This window comes from Gadus morhua, chromosome 16 (genome assembly GCF_902167405.1).
Source record: "Gadus morhua chromosome 16, gadMor3.0, whole genome shotgun sequence".
NCBI lineage: Eukaryota > Metazoa > Chordata > Actinopteri > Gadiformes > Gadidae > Gadus > Gadus morhua.
This window is the reverse complement of record NC_044063.1, coordinates 17,916,703-17,937,125: the sequence shown is the minus strand read 5'-3', so window position 1 is coordinate 17,937,125 and position 20,423 is coordinate 17,916,703. Positions and strand designations below refer to the sequence as shown.

General features: G+C 42.2%; 1 protein-coding gene across 3 annotated transcripts in view; it reads right to left on the bottom strand.

Annotated features, from left to right (window-relative positions):
• Window positions 1-2,185: 2,185 nt before the first annotated feature.
• drd2a (dopamine receptor D2a) overlaps window positions 2,186-20,423 on the bottom strand; it is a 36,968-nt gene continuing 18,730 nt past the window's right edge. For 2 of the 3 annotated variants that reach the window (XM_030337072.1, XM_030337073.1), the window contains 6 exons: window positions 15,174-15,283; window positions 6,649-6,785; window positions 5,993-6,201; window positions 4,756-4,842; window positions 4,079-4,466; window positions 2,186-3,503 (listed from right to left, as the gene is read on the bottom strand). In XM_030337072.1, coding sequence (XP_030192932.1) covers window positions 3,307-3,503; window positions 4,079-4,466; window positions 4,756-4,842; window positions 5,993-6,201; window positions 6,649-6,785; window positions 15,174-15,283 — 1,128 coding nt within the window. In that variant the 3' untranslated portion in view covers window positions 2,186-3,306. The remainder of the gene's footprint in view (window positions 3,504-4,078; window positions 4,467-4,755; window positions 4,843-5,992; window positions 6,202-6,648; window positions 6,786-15,173; window positions 15,284-20,423) is intronic. The other variant, XM_030337074.1, reaches the window with a different exon arrangement.

The following is a 20,423-nucleotide window of genomic DNA, read 5'->3' as shown; positions in this document are numbered from 1 at the left end:
TTCCAAAAGATTATTTTTTCGTTTAAGACTAGTATTCTGCTGACTGTTATCCTTATGCCTCTGTAATCCATCATCGCAGTGAACAGGAAATGACTTGTCCTTTTCAGGCAATGTGTTTGAAAAAGGAATGAAATCAATATTCGAGAGACGAGTGGCTTTTCGCTATAAGCGCGAGATGCCTTTGTGCGTCGGAAGTGTTACCTTGAAGTCTTTGTATCTTGACACCTACACGCACACAGACTTCAAACTAGACTTTGCTAAGGTATCAGCCCACTGATTATTAGGATGCCGATCCATCATTATCTTATTAAAAGAAGAGTCCCCCTTCGTGTGCACTCTGTCTTCCCCCGCCACTATATTTAGAGATGCCAATCACCAAATCCGGCACAGCTCTCAAAATGTCAATCTCCCAGTGGAAATTGGAGGAAGGGAAAACCGAAGATATGGCCAGACAAAACAGGCCTTGTGTAAACAGGCATCTTAATCCCACTTTGGCACAGATGGCCTCTGTGGTTATCTGAGTTTGTCACTAAACATTCCTTTCAATATTCAGATTGTATTTTGGAGCTCACAGGAGAGGGAACAATAAATCCCTATTGGAGAGGCCGAGCGCTGCTCTGTGGTTATGGGGTTTCCGAGTTTCCGAGCGACGTTGATGGACAGTGACTAGGGAGGGTGTGTCGTGGTGCTGTCACTCCCATGCAACCTTGGGCCCCCCCCCCTAGAGGGAAATGGGGAGGAAATAGGTCAGCAGCAACAGGTAGATGGAATCGGATGAATTAGGGCCCAGGAGAGCAACCTTATAACAAGGGCAGTGCGAGATTATATTAAGGACGTAGATCAGGTGGGGGCAACGGTTAAATATTTCAATCTTGGGGTTATATGCGAGAAAAAAGAATCCTTTCCTTCTACCTGCGTGTATTAAATTGCCAAATAGTCATATCTATGCTTGACTACGATTCAACGTTTAATAATAGGATTTAATAGCAAATTGCACTAAACCTGAGCAGACTATAGACTGTTAAGTTAAAGTGAGTTATTAAAGGTCACTAGTTCTGTTAGAGATTCCGTGCCGGTAATGATGAGTGGTATATGACTTTATGCAAGATAGATGCAGTGGGGCCAACAGAGCCACCAGATATGATTGATGTGAATCCAGTAGTTGGTGTGCAGGGGGACATCTCTCTGGGGATATAAATAAGGACACGTTAGGGAAGAGCTAAAGGAGATCTGTCTTTAGTCGAGAGAATACATGCATTTTTATGACACTCACAGCCAGTTAGGCAAAGAAATTCACCAGGTAGTAATACGATTCCATATGAATGAATATTGTATGGCATTTTACACATTAATATTTCAGAATAGGATTTTTTGGCCTCATTAAATGAAGGAAGGACAAGCAGTTATGTAGTGTTAGCCACAATTAAAGAAACCAATCAATCGATGGTTTTATGAATACCGCTGGAACTTTGTTTTTTTTCACAAAGATATCAACGAGAGAAAAAATCCAGAATTGACTAATCCGTCATTCTGATCATGCATGTAAGCCCTCAAAATAAAAAAAAATAATATGATATTGTTGGTTGAAAATGTAAGTATGTTTTGGGTCTTCTGTCTGCCATTCATGCAGCAGATCTTCTTCACACTACTTGGCACGCGCACATGTTGTTTGAGTGTGAGAGGGAGAGAGAGAGAGATAGAGACAGAGAGAGAGTACACCAGTTACAGGATTTGTCATTGCACTACACTGCATGAACTGTATCCAAAAATTGCGTGTGTGTGTGTGTGTGTGTGTGTGTGTGTGTGTGTGTGTGTGTGTGCGTGTGCATGCGCGTGTGCGTGCGTGTGTGTGTGTGTGTGTGTGTGTAATGGAGTTGCCACTGTCCTAGAAGGTGCTGAAAGTCAGTGGGAATGTGTGACTAAACCCATCACATCATCCACTGCCTCAGGCTCAACTTAATTGTTGAAGGGCCATGATTAGAACTCAGAGTACAATGTGAAATGCTGAAATACTTTTGAGTACAACTCATGCAATGTGTTGTCAATAAAACATTTGCAGTAAAAAGGCTAAAACATTTTAGATTTTGGAGATGTGTGAATACAGATTTTAGGCAGTTTGTGTTTCTAAGTGTTGGAAATAACACATCCCTTCAATCTACCCTCAAAGACGAATTTTAGCCAAAAATAAATTGTAGGCACAGCAATGCATTTATTTTGTGACACTCATTACCGACTCATCTTTCATGTGAACACATTCTTATTTACAGAAAAGGCATGAGAGATCCTTTTTTTTCAAAACATTTCTTCTCCAATGTCTTACTCTGAGATTCTTTAAACCGTTGCTTCTCACAGAATTTTGTGTCCTGTATTAAGAGTCCTTTCGTTTACAGCAAAGTACATCTGTCCAAGTGTCGGTCGGTTGTCTTTAAGCTGGATGAATAGCAACATCTTTGTATGTTACTTAAATGGATTTGTTGGAATTCTTCATAACAATACATTTCATTAGAAGTCAAGTAGAGGAGCAGTTAGCATGCATCACATTTTAATTTCAGGCATATAATCACAGTAAATGTGTTAAAAAAACAACATGGACATATAATAATAATAATAATAATAATAATAATAATAATAATAATAATAATAATAATAATACTTCTACTATATATAGATATTTTTTTTAATATATTTTTTAATATATTCAATTTATTAAACTGTATTTTAGGTCTGTTGGCAAAGCCACATGACACTGTAATTAAATACTCTGTTTATATTCTTAATGTAATACCCGTTCCAAAGAGTGGAACATTTCAGATAAAGCGCTTTGAGTCATTTTTAATACTGCAATGCACACTTGCTTCATTGACATCAAGATGAACTGCAGAAAACTCTCATCACCAAAAACCACAGAATATAACCTTATCATAAATAGCATGTCGGAGTTGTATCAAACACAACTAGTCACGTGTGCGTTGTATCCACAGATGGCTCCCGATATGACAATAACAATGATTTCAAGAGAACAATATTACGCTTTCCACTTCGCCATACAGATGATCCATACAGACATTATTTCATAATGTGTACATTCAATAATTCAGGAGAACATGAGTCCATAGGTAATTGGTGACGAATCAATATGTTCGTTAGTTATACACTGCCAATGTGCAAGTCTTTGCCGCTGTGACTGGAACCAGGTTCCCCGCTCTGACCCATGTTTCTCATCTCACACGGCGAGACATTTGCTAGAGGAGAGGTGTGGCTTGAGCTTCCCTCGGTCACATCCCAGAGTGGTCGTCTCCCCTGGTCCTAGCAGTGCAAGATCTTGATGAAGGCCTTCCTGAACTCCACGTTGAAAGTGGTGTATATGATGGGATTCACAGCACTGTTCACGTAGCCCAGCCAAGTGAAGGCATTGTACATCTCAGCGGGTACCTTGCATTTAGTGCAATGAGTGTTCAGGATATGGGTGATGAAGAATGGCAGCCAGCAGATGATGAATACACCTGATGGATTTAGGAGAGGAAGGTATTAGATGAGAAGGGGCGGGGGGGGGGGATATAGTGTAAGATAGTGAGAGGAAGAAGAAACATCAACGTAAACAGTTTAAATCACTCTTGAAGCACCTTTTTGACATGCATAGATGTGGAAGTGGAGAAGTATCTAGTTGGTAAAATTAATTGGCATCTGTCTACTGGACAATAACCACAGCCTGTTCTGTTAGTTGCTTTCTCTCTGTTGTCTGAAGGATAATCTCCAGACTACTTATCATATTTGATACAAAATACAACAGTCCGGGCACAGTTAGTGTGAGATCGGATGCTGAGATCAGAATTCTGCAAAATATGAAGATTGTTGAGGTTTGTTTTTAGCCCTAGTTTTTCCCAAATAGCATTCAGTTTTGTGGGATAGTAAAATACAAAATGGCACGTCGACATCATTTACACGTTTGCAATGTGGTTAGATGGGAGATAAGTCATGAGCTTTGACTGTTTTCTGATCAGGAGCGAGTGAACATGCAGTAGTGGACAACAAAAAGGGTAATACGTATATATATATATATATGTATAAATCCACTGACCAAGGACAATGGCTAGCATCTGAGTAGCTTTCTTCTCCTTCTGCTGGGAGATCTTCCGCTTGCTCATGGTTTTCACAGACGTCTGGGTCTTGCCGTTGGGCATGGCCTGCGTCTGGAAGGCTTTAGCGACCAGTGGTGCCGGATCCACCTTGGCGGTGTCTCCGTTCTTGAGCGGCTTCAGGCCGTCCTCAGGTGGGGTGGGGGGTGCGGAAGAAGGACTGGCATTGGACTTGGCAGGCATCAAGAGCTGGTGGCTGGTGGCCGGAGCTTCTCCCGGTGCCCCCTGCTGCAGCTGCTTGTGCTGCTGCTTCTGGCTGCTGCTGGCGCTGTTGTGGAGCTCATCCAGTTCCAGGTCTTCGCCCTCGATGGCCACCTCTTTGATGAATATCTAGGAGAGCGGAGGGGATGGAGGACACACCAGGCTTGAGTTATAATAGATGACGGTGTTCAGGACACCGGGCTAATGTTTGTTCAGATGCCTTCTCGGAGAATCAAGTAAAAATCAAAAAACAAGAACAATGCTGAATTCAATTGCAAAAAAAATCCTTAAAACACTCAAACACATGATAGAAAGACATAAAGAAGAGCACGTTCTTATCGTCTCTGCACTCCACGTCACCCATTTAAGACACAACTGAAATGACAACACACGAAATGAATAAATAATGGCAACACACCACTTTTTTCCTGTTGACAGAAAAACCCCCGTTGGCTTTGACAATCATGGTGCAAAGCGTCACATCCTCTGGATGAGTGCACTTATCCTGAAACAAGAACATCCCATAACGTGGCGGATCTGACTGGACCGCCCATAGAGTTTCCTACAGCTACAAAGCCCCACCAGACAACATGTGTGGTCAGTGTCAGCCTTATCTTTACTTGGAATTGAATGCAATACCAGACGATCTATCAAAAACCTCTATATTAGTACAGATTCATACATTAGAATGAACAAAAGCCACACACAAGCCTCATATTGACATACAAAGAACAATTGTTATTTGGCAGTGATTTGTGACTTAACTATTGGCAACAGATATATTCATTGTTTCTCTTTGGATGCAAACACACGCACAAACATTATGCACACACACACACCAGGTACACAAGTTCATGCATCACCCACCTCAGCACATGGATGAACATGAGTAATGTAGTGTTCTGGATCTAAAGCATTACTGGTCTTCCTGTGGCGAGCGAATCGATCTCTCGTACGACAGTAAAATCAATGACCAGAAAAGCAAAATGTCGTTTAAGGCCTGTCATCATTACTGTTTCATTACAAAAGATCCAGAAACACTTCCAATCTGGTAAATCGAACTAATGTAAGATTAAGATGGGTTTCATAATGTAAGGCATAATCTCAGGAAACGCTAAAGGGTTAAAGAAAACACACACACACACGCACACACACACACTGGTCACACCTAAGGGGGTAATTGGGTCCTGGCCTTAGAAACCCAATGTTGGCCGTTATTTTTAGGAAGAGTGAAAATCAATCTTCGGGATGACAGGGTTACCTAGGTTATATCAAACATTGCTTGTCCATAGGATCTTCAAGCATTATTGGGTCGGAACACTATTTATTGTCTTTCATTGTGAACCTGTCTATGTCACGTCTTGTGTTTATTGTTTGTTTTTTATTTCACTGGAAGAAAAGTGAAGGAAATAGACACAATAACGAAAAGAGACACAATAAACGATACTAAACTATACTATAACACTTTAGACCTTTGTACACACAGTTTGCAATGCAATATTTTAAATACAGTTGGACTGCAAAGTATATAATAAGCAGGCGAGTCTAAATCACATGACAGGCAATTTCCAAGAAGAAGTGTATTCATTTGCGGCCGGAGAGAGAGTCCAGAATTTTCCGGAAGGTTCCGGAAGGTTTCCAGAAGGAGTGCTCACCTTCAGCGAGGTGGCCACGTTGTGCTCTGCGTTTTGAGCGGCCCTCTGTTTAGGCTTGGTGTTGACTCGTTTCCTTCGCTTCCTTAGCACCACGTAGATTTGCACATAAACCAGCAGTGTTATGATGAAGGGGACATAGAAGGACACAATGGAAGAGTAAACCACAAAGGCTGGATTGGCGATCACACATTGAGAGGGGTCGCGAGTAGCTGTGGAGAAATGCAAATCATTGAATCAGGGGGGGGGGGGGGTTTACAAGGCCGGTCAATTATTTTTGCTCCATTAGAAAGAAAGGAAAAGAACAACAACATCCAGAGTGACAGAGTGGACTGTGTATAACGTGTAGTAGTAATTGCCTGTTGACTCCTGAGGTCCGCCATGAATAAATGACGGCCACAATTTTCATGTTTTATTTGTTTTTGTTCTGCTTCTTTCGTATTAATAGACACGGTTGAGTAGCCGATGCCTTGTGTTAGTCGGAGAGCACCCCATGAAGCGATATTAGGCTAACTGAGTCAACAACCAGATTGGTACTACTAGATATGTGATTGCATTTGACATGAAAAAATTGGTTTTCACCAAGGAAATCAGTTCACCATCGACTACAAGCAAGTATTGTGCGTAGTGAACGAGAGTAGAACTGAGTACTTGCTTACCTGTGTTGTTCAGGCCAAATAACAAGGGACAGGAAATCGCAAAGGACAGCACCCACACCACAGAAATCATGACAGTCACCCTCCTCCGGGAGCTGTAGCGGGTGTTGTACAGCATTGGCATGGCAACCGCCGTATATCTGAGAGGGAGAAAGGACAAAATTAGACCGAAACGAAGCCACCTAATTTGAACAGGCCCTCCAAGGCGTCGGCATGGAGGTGTCTGTACGATTATTATCAGGAGACTATTTTTATGCTTTTGTATTCAAAACAATAGCAACCCTCAGATTAGCGAGGGCCTAGGCACAAGATTGTTATTGATTGTGCCAAAACATTTTGCAAAATCACTTGAACAACAGAGGATGGAATTCCAACCCATGTGACGGCCATACATTGAGGCATGCCGCATGCCAGCCCTTAATGCGTGAAAATACATTATGGCAGCGCTCTCTGTGCCACCTGCTGCTTCTCTGCTTTCTTCTCCTCTTTCCTTTCAACCCTTTTCCAAAGCCATAAGGGAAATCCCCGCTGGGGAATTTCAATGCTTCCCTGTCATCATTTCAATGACTTGTTTCATATCATTGCATTCATTGAGGCCATCTTGTTGTTCTCGGTTGGTGTTTTGATGAAGACGTGGGCAAGGTACCGGCTTTGAATTTATTGGTTGGTGGAGGAGAAGGAACATGTGCTTGACGAGTGCACAGCTGGTGGCCAGCAGGGCGAGCCGCTCAAAGAAGGGGCTTCTCTGGTATCACGACTATGCGGTCTTTAGAAACAGCTGAAGGAAAATAAAATTGTGTTTACCTCTTTTGAAAGCATGATTGATCTGTTTACATTATTTTAGTCGATTGTAGAGTGAGGCAGAGAGGGCGAGGGAGAGATAACGAGAGAGAGAGAGAGAGAGAGAGAGAGAGAGAGAGAGAGAGAGAGAGAGAGAGAGAGAGAGAGAGAGAGAGAGAGAGAGGGGAAGAGGGACTCTTGATAACCTGCAGAGTATAGGACCTACAATGTTTTGGTTAGGGTGTCAAACTGACAATTCAAAGGACTGTGTTTAGGGTCTCAATGGCTGTTATATTTCAAGATTCAAGATTCAAGATGCTTTATTTATCCCGAGGGAAATTACTATATTTGCATGTTTTTGAGGCTGAAGTCATACCTAATAGGAAACTGTCACATTTGTTTATTTTCTAGTATTATATATATTAATAATATAAGAGAGTACTGCCTCATTTGGTGTCTTATTTTGACCAATCAAAAACAAACAGAGAGATGACACCAATAGTCCAAATATTCATTGTTTGTTTTTATGCAGAAACTGACGAGATGTTGATGTTTTTTTTTCCAAAACGTGCATATTAAGCAGGGGGCTTACTCTCTTACATTAGAAAGAAGAGTGAAGATACGATTCTGTGATGGTTGAATCTCAAAAGAGTTTACTTCTCCAAAAAAAACGTTAGTGTATAAGAATAGAATCTCACTTCTACGGAAGAGGATTAGGGCCACACATGTAAAAAAAAATTAAGTTCTGACTTTATTCTCAGAATTCTGAGAAAAAAGTCAGAATTCTGACTTTAATCTCAGAATTCTGAGAATAAAGTCAGAATTCTGACATTAATCTCAGAATTCTGAGATAAAAAGTCAGAATTCTGACATTAATCTCAGAATTCTGAGAAAAAAGTCAGAATTCTGACTTTAATCTCAGAATTCTGACTTTTTTCTCAGAATTCTGAGATTAAAGTCAGAATTCTGACATTAATCTCAGAATTCTGAGAAAAAAGTCAGAATTCTGACATTAATCTCAGAATTCTGACTTTAATCTCAGAATTCTGAGAAAAAAGTCAGAATTCTGACTTTAAAGTCAGAACTACGGGTATCTGTAAGGACCAACCTCCGTGGGAGAGACACTTTGCTTTATGCAGTAGGAGGAAACCTATGGAAAGCCTGTGGAAAGCCTATGAATGGCGCGGTAAAAGTGCAAAACCGCACGGATTCCGTGCGGTTTGGCAAGAATTCGGTTACGGAATACGGTTTTGAATGACTAATAGCCGCGGCTATTAGTCATTCACTCCAGCTATTAGTTATTCACTCCGGCTATTAGTTAATCACTCCGGATATTAGGTATGCTGAACGAGCCCTCCCTCTTCTTTGCTTGACCACTAAGTTTGAAGGCTGTCTAACCAATCAGTGAAGAGAAATACCAGACTAAAGTAACGCATTGTCGAGACTAGAGCTGCAGTGCCTCCATGTTTCGCCGTAACATAAAGCTGTGTTGTCTTTACTAGTTTCACTACAATGTAATGACCACCACTAGCTAGTGGAAATTACATTTGTGTCTAGTACAGTGATATATTTGTATATGTTAGGCTATATATTGAGATGGCAGTGTGCGAAATACCCGTCAATATTCGGGGATGCCCTCATCCCCAGATTGTTCTCGATATGCCGTAGCCAGCTCGGCCATAACATTACAATATTTCATGGATGCAAGCAAGCCAAGACAATCAATCTATATCTATAGCCTACATGACAACACACGCACACACGCACACACGTTAAACACACTGGTAAAGCAATAGGAGCCTGCATTGGCTAAAGTTGTTGGGATGCACGTTATTTTATAACAGGGAGGGGCAAAGTTGTGCATTACAATGCAAACACGACAATAATTGGCACCGTTCTTGCGCACTCAGAAGAACATGAACTGAATAAATGCCAGGTATATAGCATATCGGAGACGGGCACACAATCAGTGCATTTGCAAATGAGAGCCTGCAGTATGATCGTTCTTGTGACATTATTTAACCATCCATCTACAGCTAATACGATCAGACAGATACCACATATAAGCCCACAATAAGCCCAACATCACCACGGCAGGTGCGCTCTCTCTCGCACATTCACACAATCACTCCAACTTCTCCAACTCCAAGGCAAAGCTGTTTCACTAAAACCACAAACAACCACAACTAACCAGCCTACATATCCACAACAATGCACAACAATCAGTTCTATACATTGCGTCTATCTTCTGTTTCGCGCACATGGCTAATTTGCATACATGCACAGGACTGTCGGCTCCGCTTGTCAAAAAAATAGAACGTATTTGTGAATAAATGCTTTGAATTCTGAATACTGGACTTGGTGAGCTTGGTGAGTTGGCTATGGGACGTGCACTTTTACCGCGCCATTCTAGGGCCGGATTGTGGCCTTCTTGGCTTTCCATAGGTTTCCTCCTACTGCATAAAGCAAAGTGTCTCTCCCACGGAGGTTGGTCCTTACAGATACCCGTAGTTCTGACTTTAAAGTCAGAATTCTGACTTTTTTCTCAGAATTCTGAGATTAATGTCAGAATTCTGACTTTAATCTCAGAATTCTGAGAAAAAAGTCAGAATTCTGAGATTAAAGTCAGAATTCTGACTTTTTATCTCAGAATTCTGAGATTAATGTCAGAATTCTGACTTTATTCTCAGAATTCTGAGATTAAAGTCAGAGTTCTGACTTTATTCTCAGAATTCTGAGAATAAAGTCAGAACTTAATTTTTTTTTACATGTGTGGCCCTAATCCTCTTCCGTACACTTCCCTTTATATCGACATGTTGAAGAAAACACACTGACAGTGTACCTATTTTAAATCTTTGATCTCAAAACGTTTCAGTCAGAGAACAGGGAAATAAACAAGGCTAGTTCAATGGCTAAATTGTATTCTTTGCTTCAAAGACGTAAATCTATTCTAGGATTCTTCGTTTCTCCATGGTTTAACTGAATGTATGTGAGGAATGAAATAGCTCTAATGTGAAATCGTTACAATTCATAATAGCATTAGGCGTCTCATTAACAAAATTTGCTTTATTAAAAGCAGATTCAAAATAATTGCATTAGATGACAGTAAATAGATGTATTTTTCTCACAGACTGAAGCACCAACCGTGTCATAATTTGCATAATGGACACTATATCATGTATAACATTCTTTTTTTTTAAAAGTGCTTGATGAGCTTTTTAGAATCGATATGGCTTTTTTCAATATTTTTATACAAACATAAACGTCATCCCTCATTGAGGGTACTTCACCTTAAAAGTTCCATGCATTGTTTCCAAAAATGTGTGCACAGAGGAATAAGGCACAGTCAGGTACAACAACCACCATAATTTACAGTTTACCACACAATGAACCATGACCTGGCCCAGTAGCTTGTGGTCTATAAATATAAAGACTATGTGCTCCACAGCTTGTGTCGCCCATAGTGTGAGACAGTGTGAGACTATGATGCTTTCATTGTAAATCACAAATCCTACAACCGTATCTTAAGGTTGAGATCTTTGATAAAGGACTTTAACGTGGATGAACCGTTGGTATTGCATGGTGGCGTGATCGCACACATAGGTGCGATCACGATTTAATGTGTCTATTGTTGCTCCGTGTCCTGCAGCGAGCCACGACAACAACAGATCAAGCAGACAGTGACTAGTGGCCTAGCCTCGTTTACGAAAGACCTTATCAATTAACCCCAGCACAAGGCCTGACCTTATTAGTTGGGCCGGCTGAAATCCCCAGGAAACGCTCGGTCTTCAACAAAGCACTACACCGCCATTGATTTCTGTGTAATTTGTTTTCTAAGCCTTGAGGTACATGGAGTGTGTGCATAAGGGGCCATTCAACGGCTTGACTTTTGTGTGGTGTCGGATCATATGGCGGGAAGATCAACAATAACATATGACACAAGTGATCCTATTGGTTTTGGGATGGATTTGTTCAGACGTAAAACAGCAGCAACAGCAGCGGTAGCCTACGTAGCTCTACAGGCGACTTCTTGCCTTTCCGAGTTAATTAACATGATCCACCAACTGTGACTGGACTAATAAGTGAATCTCAGGCATTGGAATTGTCATTAAAGGTCCAATCTATTATATTTCCACCATTTTTTATCACCATGCTGCAACACAATACAGTGGGAATCTTTAGGTTGGCCAAGTTATACGAATAAGAGAGTGATGCATGATAAACCAAAAAAAGAGTTACTATCATAAAATACCCTATTGCCTTTACAGCTACCAGCGCAAAAGTAAATGCGCTTCAAAATGTCAAGCTTGACATTTTGAAGGAAATATAATAAGAAGCGTCAAAAATTGTCTATACGTTGAATCTGACCATGAGGTGGAGGATTGATGGTATTGAAACGAACTAAGGTCAGTACTGTTGTGTGATATGTACAATTATTGTGTCACGGTTTGTTGTGTTATAGGTACAATGATTGTGGGCATCATGATTAAAGAGAGTAGCATCTAGAGACGATTTGCTGTGAACACTAAAAGGGCACTATTTTAACGGTCTGAAACGCAAGTGGGAAGCGCAAAGCGCAAGTAGCTTTGTGGGCGGTTCTACGGCGCTATAGCTATTTTACAGGCGGATAAATGACACTTGCGTCGCGGCGCAGCAATTTTCCATCTCGTAAACGGTCGTTGCCATTTGAAACGCGTTGCCCAATCAGCGTTGAGCTTGACCCGACGTCACTGGCAGAGAGTAGTGACGCTTGCACAGAAGCATACGGCCGACATCTTTCTTTATTCTGGGTGGAAATAGTGACATAGTTACGCCATTAAATGCGTTTATGTAAACATTTTTTGTGAGAAATGTGCGTTTTACTTTCATAATGTTCGCTCGGTGAATGTGAAGGATGTTTGGTTTGATAGTTATGACGAAGAGGGAACACTCCGTTCACTTGCATGGACAGTCTCTGGTTGCTAAGCAACCTCAACGTCTTGGCGGACTATATATCTGCTGATCAACACTACGAATGCTGGAAACACACCAGACACACCATGTGAAGTTATTTAACCCGATTATTGTTATTTATATCTGAGATTATTTAACATTCCACCCTGTGCTGTTTTTAACTGACTCCAAGTGACCTGCTGCAGGTCCTGGCTCCTCTACGTCCGCCATGTTTTAATTCCGTTCACGAAGCATTCGGAATTCAAGATCGGACGCAATCGGACATGGTCGGAAATGGCATCGACCGTTTCAAATGGCAACGACCGTTTACGAGACGGAAAATTGCCGCGGCGCAAGTGTCAAAAGGGTTGGTCTGAAGCAGCCTAGTTACCCGTAGGTGTGGTTTGGGCGTAACGTCCAACAAACCAATGAGAGTGCCAGCTCCCATCCCCTTTAAGAGCCATGAGCGCATTTGAATCGGACGCGTTGATATTTTGACAGCGCGTCAGCAGTCTCCGATGAGACAAATGCACATGAATTTCAAACTGCAAATGGCTCAGTTTATTGCCAAATAATATGGCCTAATTCACACATGGAATAAGGGGTTTTCTTCCACAACTTCAGAAATACTGAGTCCTCAAATAAATTTCGGCAAAGAAAACGTATATGATATAACATGTGATATGCCGTAACTGTGGTTCTATTTAATGATATACGCAATACATTATAAACATTGTTTCTTATCAGTATTGTATGCTATCCTAATATGCATGTGTCCCCGCGGTAATAGACATTGCCATTGATTGTATTATGCGTTACGTGTTTAGTTTGCGTGTGTTTAAACAGAGCACACACGCGCGCATTCATTCATTCTTTACACTCGCGGTAAAACAATGTTTTTCACGATCAAATACTCATCAATCCTAAAAGTTATGGGCATGTAGGCCTACACGATGTCTCTGTACAGAAAATATGTGTTTGCTGTACGGTGTTTGCAGATGCATTGATTTAAAAGTACAACTTATTACCGCTGCATCAGCTGTTCTTTCCCAAATAATTTACCAAGAATGTGCGGCTAGGTAGATGGGAGAAGCAAAGTGTATACGCGAGGTGCACAAGCAATCCGTATGCATCGCATGTGCATGTATGCATGCGCCCTTAAAATAGCATCTGAACAACGCGCCACTGACTTTAAACCAGGTATTTCCTGGTCAGTAGCGCAATGGTATTCAGAAACGGCAAAATACCGTTTGCGCCAGAACACGCCTCCTCCTTCCGCCGAACCGCCCCTTGGGGCGCATGATCAATCCCTAATTTACCACGACGCTGAAGTTGGCATCCGATTCGCAGCATCCGATTCGGCTTGAAAACCACTTAGAATCTTCAAATCGGTCCTGATTGAAAACCACTACACCTAGACTCTTCAAATTTGGACTACATTATCACAGTGAGGCTATACATTATGTAAAACATAGTTTCAGATTTGTGAAACCTTTACCCTATTTGTGAAAATGCAATATAGGCTTATTTGAATGCTTTTTAGGGGTCCAGACCGCATTGCATTTTCACAAATAGGTTAAAGGTTTCACAAATCTGAAACTATGTTTTACATAATGTATAGCCTCACTGTGATCATTTAGTCCAGATTTGAAGAGTCTAGGTGTAGTGGTTTTTAATCAGGATCAGTTCTAATGCGGTCTGGACCCCTAAAAAGCATTAAAATGTGCCTTTATTGCATTTTCACAAATAGGGTAAAGGTTTCACAAATCTGAAACTATGTTTTACTTAATGTATAGCCTCACTGTGATAATTTAGTCTAGATTTGAAGAGTCTAGGTGTAGTGGTTTTCAATCAGGACCCGTTCTAATGCAGTCTGGACCCCTAAAAAGCATTAAAATGAGCCTGTATTGCATTTTCACAAATAGAAAAAAGGTTTCACAAATCTGTAACTATGTTTATTATAATGTATAGCCTCACTGTAATAATTTAGTCCAGATTTGAAGAGTCTAGGTGTAGTGGTTTTCAATCAGGACCGATTTAAAGTGGACCAGCTGCTGAATCGGATGCTGCGAATCGGATGCCAACTTCGGCGTCATTAATTAATTTACCGGCGAGTGGCGGTGGTGGGAAAAGAACGCTCTACGCCAGTTGTAAACTAGCAACGACACATGCGCCAGTGACTAAGTCACTTGCGCCGGATGCAAGATAGGGCCCTAAACCTTTTACCTTGCCTTGATTTATTTCTGGGGAATGTGTAAACCCTACGTGATCCTTATCTATACAAGTTTGATGACAACCTCCTCCTGGTATAAAAATAGCTGTTATCTATTGGAGCCATGATTAGCTTAACCTTGCTTTAAGAAGCAAGTCCGGCTGAACAATGAAGATCATATTGAATCTGTACCATTAGAGAAACCCTCCTTGGGGACAATATGTATGTGGTCAGTATTGCCAGGAAGGCTATCTATTTTCATTGCAATGGCCACAACAACATCAGTTTGGTTTGAAGGTTGACATGTTTGTGAGACAAGTCTTTGGTCTTCGGTGTCAAAATACATGTTGAACACATATTTCATGGTTTATTTTTAACTCATACGTTATAGAGTCTCGATAATACACCTGTTGCCATGTATTGAGTAGACTAGGCCTCTTTGTTATCTGATGCTATAAAACACAAAGAAATATGTATAACGGCCTGACATATATATGATTATGCCTGCAACCAGGATGCTTTTCTAGCCTGCCATGGGATACCTTGCTGATACACAGACTAGGAGAGCTGACAAGGCGGTCTGGTGTGACGGTGCCAAACTCACCGATCGATGCTGATGGCGCAGAGGTTGAGGATGCTGGCCGTACACATCATCACGTCCAGGGTGACGAAGATGTCACAATGGATCTTACTGAAGCTCCACTCGCCCACCACCTGGCAGGGAGAACCAGAAGAAACAAACCGGGAGTTTACTAAAGGATCGCTGGGTTGGGAAAAAAAATGTGTATTGTATACAAAGCTGTTTGCATAAAAAATCGTATTAGTGTGAAATGCTGTACAATTTAGCACATGATACAGTCTACAGTCCAAAGTCTAAAATGACTGCGTGTCAGGAGGCGGTAAACAGATTTAATGAATAAAATGCAGCATTGGGATGTATTGAAATCCATTCCACAGACACCGGATGAAATATTCACAGCTGTTAGGCCGTGCTCCCCGGACACAGACAGAGAACGCACACCAACCAAAATCATGTTGGAGTTGACGCTATTCTACTGTCCAATCACAATCCTCAGACCTAGGCAACAACTAATACATAAAACCATGAAAACCATGAAAGTAATCAATACAGCCAGGCCTTTTCATGGTAGAGGTCAAGGGATCTGTATGAAATAAGGGGATATATTAATTTGAATGTGCTATGAAACAACACAGTAAGCACCCATTGAAACAAGACATTTTCGTCAGTGGAAGAATGTTGCACTGATGCTAAGCGAGCTCAAAGATCTCCGCCTTTATTTCATCATCGTTATTGTTTTCTTTTATAGCACATTGATTCTGTGTGGAAAAAAATAAGAAAAATACAGTGTTGGCGATCAATCGATTATTTGATCTCCCTGGCGGAGTCATGATATCTAAATTATTCAATGTTTAATCCACTCTTTTTACCTCTAAGATTAAAGGCATCAGACAGACTCCTAGATGGCCTCCTCCTCCTCCTCCTCCTCCTCCTCCTCCTCCTCCTCCTCCTCCTCCTCCTCCTCCTCCTCCTCCTCCTTCATCTTAGGGACATTAGGAGCAACATCCCATCCTTCTGCTGCTCATTCTCAGGTGGCCTAAGCCGTACCCTCCCCCACCGGGTGCCTTCACCGTTTAAGTAAAGCAATGATGCAAACATCACTTCCACTCTGAGGAGTGGCTTAGCTCTGCCCACACGGGATGACCCCCGGAGAGCACCCAACACGCCGTGACTGACACTGAGTGAGAGAGAGAGATAGAGAGTGGGGGGGGGGGGGAGTGGAAGAAGGGTTGAGTTCGTGGAATTAAGAGCAGGGGTCTGAGTCTCCTGGTGTTTTCTGAAATTCTGCATTAACCTTACAGGGCTGTTAAAATAACCCCTTTATCTTCTAATGATTAATTTAGACGTCTGGTGCTTCGTCTCCAGATTTAGCAGGGAGTTTGAGGCTCTGTGTGTCATGCTGCTGCTGTACAGTTTTACAGCTGATTACCAGGCGATCTGACAGCTCTAATGAACACCCCCTCTCTCTTTCTCTCTCTTGTGCCCTCACTCCCCCTCTGTCTCTCTGTCTTGTTCTCACACCCCTTTCTCTCCCTCTTTCTCGCTCTAAACCTCCTTGCTCTCTCTATCTTTCTCTCTCTCTCCATCCCATTCCACCTTCCCTCTCTCACCCCACTTGCTCTCTCTCTCTCCCTGTCTCTCGTTCTCTCTCTCTCTCTCTCTCTTCTCTCTGCCCTCTTGCAGTTCTTTCGTCTGCGTAATCTGCTTAGATTAGTTATTCCTCTTGGAGTTCCTCCTCTGCTTTCCCCCCCCCCACACACACACACACACACACACACACACACACGTGTGCTCTGATGTTCTGCCCCAACTCGGCAGACCGCCCTTCCATCTGCAAATTATCTACTCTTACTCCTTCAATGATTCGTACAGTATCATCCCCCCTTCACACTCAGTGTGTGTGTGTGTGTGTGTGTGTGTGTGTGTGTATGTGAGTGTGTGTGTGTCTCTCTCTCTCTCTCTCTCTCTCTCTCTCTCTCTCTCTCTCTCTCTCTCTCTCTCTCTCTCTCTCTCTCTCTCTCTCTCTCTCTCTCTCTCTCTCTCTCTCTCTCTCTCTCTCTCTCTCACACACGCACACACACTCTATTACTTGATAGCTCTTTCTCTCTTTATACAACTCACTTGATAGCTCTCACAGCTTCCTTGGGTCCGGTTCGCAACTATTAAATCTCACTCCCATTTGATCCTCAGCTGTTTTAGTATTCTACCTGCGTGGAGTGGGTATGAAATTAATTGAGCAGATTATGGCTGTTTAGTCCGCTAAGAGATGCTTTGATCCGACACATATTACAGGGAGTACAGACAAAGGTCATCCGGAAGACAGGAAGCCATGAGGCAACACAGCTCAGAGATGCATACAGCGGAGAGAGAAGCCTTGGGGATTCAACCCAGAACCCTTTGGCTTGGAGAAAAACATAGAAACATCAAACAACTTACAGCAAATAACTAACATCTGTACATTGAGTAACACATAACAGAGAACCAACAAGGTATTATTATACTGGATTATACTTTATCATGTTGTGGTTTTTTATCTTCACTTCCGAATTTCCTTAATGCATTTTTCCGAGACAAACCGGGTTTTTCCTAAAAAGCATTAACATGATGTCCACCACATGGTGCGACTGAGCTCTTAGAAGCGTCGGGATTATCAGCCAGATGGCCCACGGCCACTTTTCTTTTCAGCATCACCATCACCATTACGTTCTCTATCACCTGCCTCCCCATCTACTGCAACAATAACATCAACCGTTTCAACTGCAGCCCCCCTACCACTAAGCTGCATCCAGGACACTTTGGCATCGTAGCTGCTAAATGCTGGCGCCGCTGTGGCGTTGGGGCCTGGTGTTTCTCATGGACATAATTCCCCCTCACACCTGATTATTCTGCCAAGCTCAAGACCACGATGATTAAGTCATTGATATCAATTGGAGGAGATGGGATATTACTTAACGTTGAAAATGAATCATTTTAATTACACTTAACATGTCTCTCTCATCCATCGTCATCATCCACTCTTCACGGTTTGTCGGTCTCCCTGCCATTATGTCATTCTGTCCTGTCTTTCATGCAGCATTTTGCTATTGTGTATTATCCGACCTATTAGTGTGTGTGTACGCCTGGCTAATCCTCCGCTGCTGAATGCTGCCATTTAAACATTGACTCTATTTCAGTAATTGTGTGCTATTGTGTCATGTATATTTCTGCTCATTCAGTTGCTAATCATGGTCATGCAGTCATGCCTCTGATCTGCCTTCCAGCTACACTTCTGTGCAGAATTTGCCATAAGCTGAATCCTCTCATTGTTCACGTTAATTAAACATCCATGGAGATCCATCATGAAGCTTTATTGTGCAGACCACTTTTTATATGAATAATGCACTGTGATGATGGATATAAACACCGCACTTCTATAATAATAAACACAGGGACTACTCGGAGGGCAAATCCATCAAAAAGCCTCAGACTATAGATTAATTTGTATGTAACCACTACACTGTGATGGAGTAAGGTAAAACACAGTTCAGCTTACCTTACCGTTCTGTGTTTAGCGGATGCTTCTATCCAAAGCCACTTACAGTGATTTACATCACGCTCAAGGATCTCTGCAAATAGGCTGCTGACATTTGGGTTCAAACCCATGACCTTTTGGCTGGGGGTGTGGAGCACCTGGTCTGACATGGCCAGACCAATTTGCAAATGCGCATGAGTCTGGAAGCTCTCAGTTCATTTCAGATTTCTCAGGGGTGTTATCAGCAGGCGCAGTGAGACGGCAACTCATCTTCCTTATCAGCGAAGGCACACAGAGCTCTGAGGGAACACACCACCCAGTTTGTTTCATACTGTCGCCATGGTGGATCCAACAGACCGCTCCACATCACGGCAGACGTTTGGGTTGTTTTAAAAAACAGCGCTCCTCATCGCATCAAACCCGCCCCGTATTAGATTTAGCGACTGGGACCGACCCAGGCCAGGTTTGCTGGAAATATATCTTAACAGGAGGGAGGACCAGAGCATCTGCCAGGGCAATTACACATGAGCTCTCAGATTCATGGTCGTGGTCAAAGGGACTACTATTTATATCCTTCCCCTCGATCAGACCATTAAATCTCTTCTCCACCTTCTCTCCCAGTCAGAGTCAGAACCGTCCAAAGCCTCTTAGATCCTATCCCCCTTTAATAGTCCAGAGCAGCAGTCTCAGCGCTACCCCTCTCCTCTCCTGCTCTGGCCAGTGTTGAGGTCTCTGCCAGAGGGATGCCTCTCCCCTGCAGCCCCTCGATCACCGGCTGGGACGGGGACCCATTGGGGACGGGGGACCTGTCCTTCAGCACACAGCCATCCATCATTCATATTGCACCGAGATGGAGACCTGGTGCCCAGAGTAACTATGGTTACTCTTAAGGCAGGTTGTGATCTTTACGGATCTACATACGTGCATTACAAGTTGAAATGTATAGTTGTTTTTATCCATCTATCAATGCCTCTGAGACAGTTGTTTTCCAACACAAAGCCATTTTGAAAACATAAAAAAGTAAAAGTAGATACATTGAAAAATCTAGAGTAGAAAAATAAATCAATATTTAGTCATTTAAAGGTATTATATGCAACATTCCCATGTTAAAATATCTAAAAATAATAAGATATATGTTATTATGTTGAGTTGTGTACTAACATTATCCCAATTGTTTCTAGCACGTTGATGAACATGATTCCTGCATCAGATGAGTTATATTTTCTCTGACCATGGGGGCAACAACTCCCATGTATACACGCTACTCTACGACACTGATATTGTTATCGATCTGATGGATGGACCCCTAGTGGCTGGATGTACATACTATACATTTGAACACTAAAACTAAATACAAAGAAAGTCATGAAATGGTTCTCCACATCTATCATCTATCTGTTCTTCCAGCCCTCACAATGGGATATAATGGTAAACTGGTTACACTCTCCACATCAATGGTGAACATAATGTGTTCAATTGGTCGCACAGAACAAAATAGATAATCAATGCTAATTTAGCATTTAAAACTACAGGACACAGCTGATGCACAGACTGTTGAGTCCATGCTAATCGATTATTTAGATGACAGGAAAAGACGGCGCTGCAGTTTTTGCCTGGGGTGTGTCTTCTCAGAGAGGAGGAGGGAGGGGAGAGCGAGGAAGGAGAGAGGGGAGATAGAGGGGGAGAGAGGAGGGAGAGAGGAGGGGAGAGAAAGGGGAAGGAAGAGAGGGGGGAGAGGAGGGAGAGGGGGGGAGAGAAGAGGG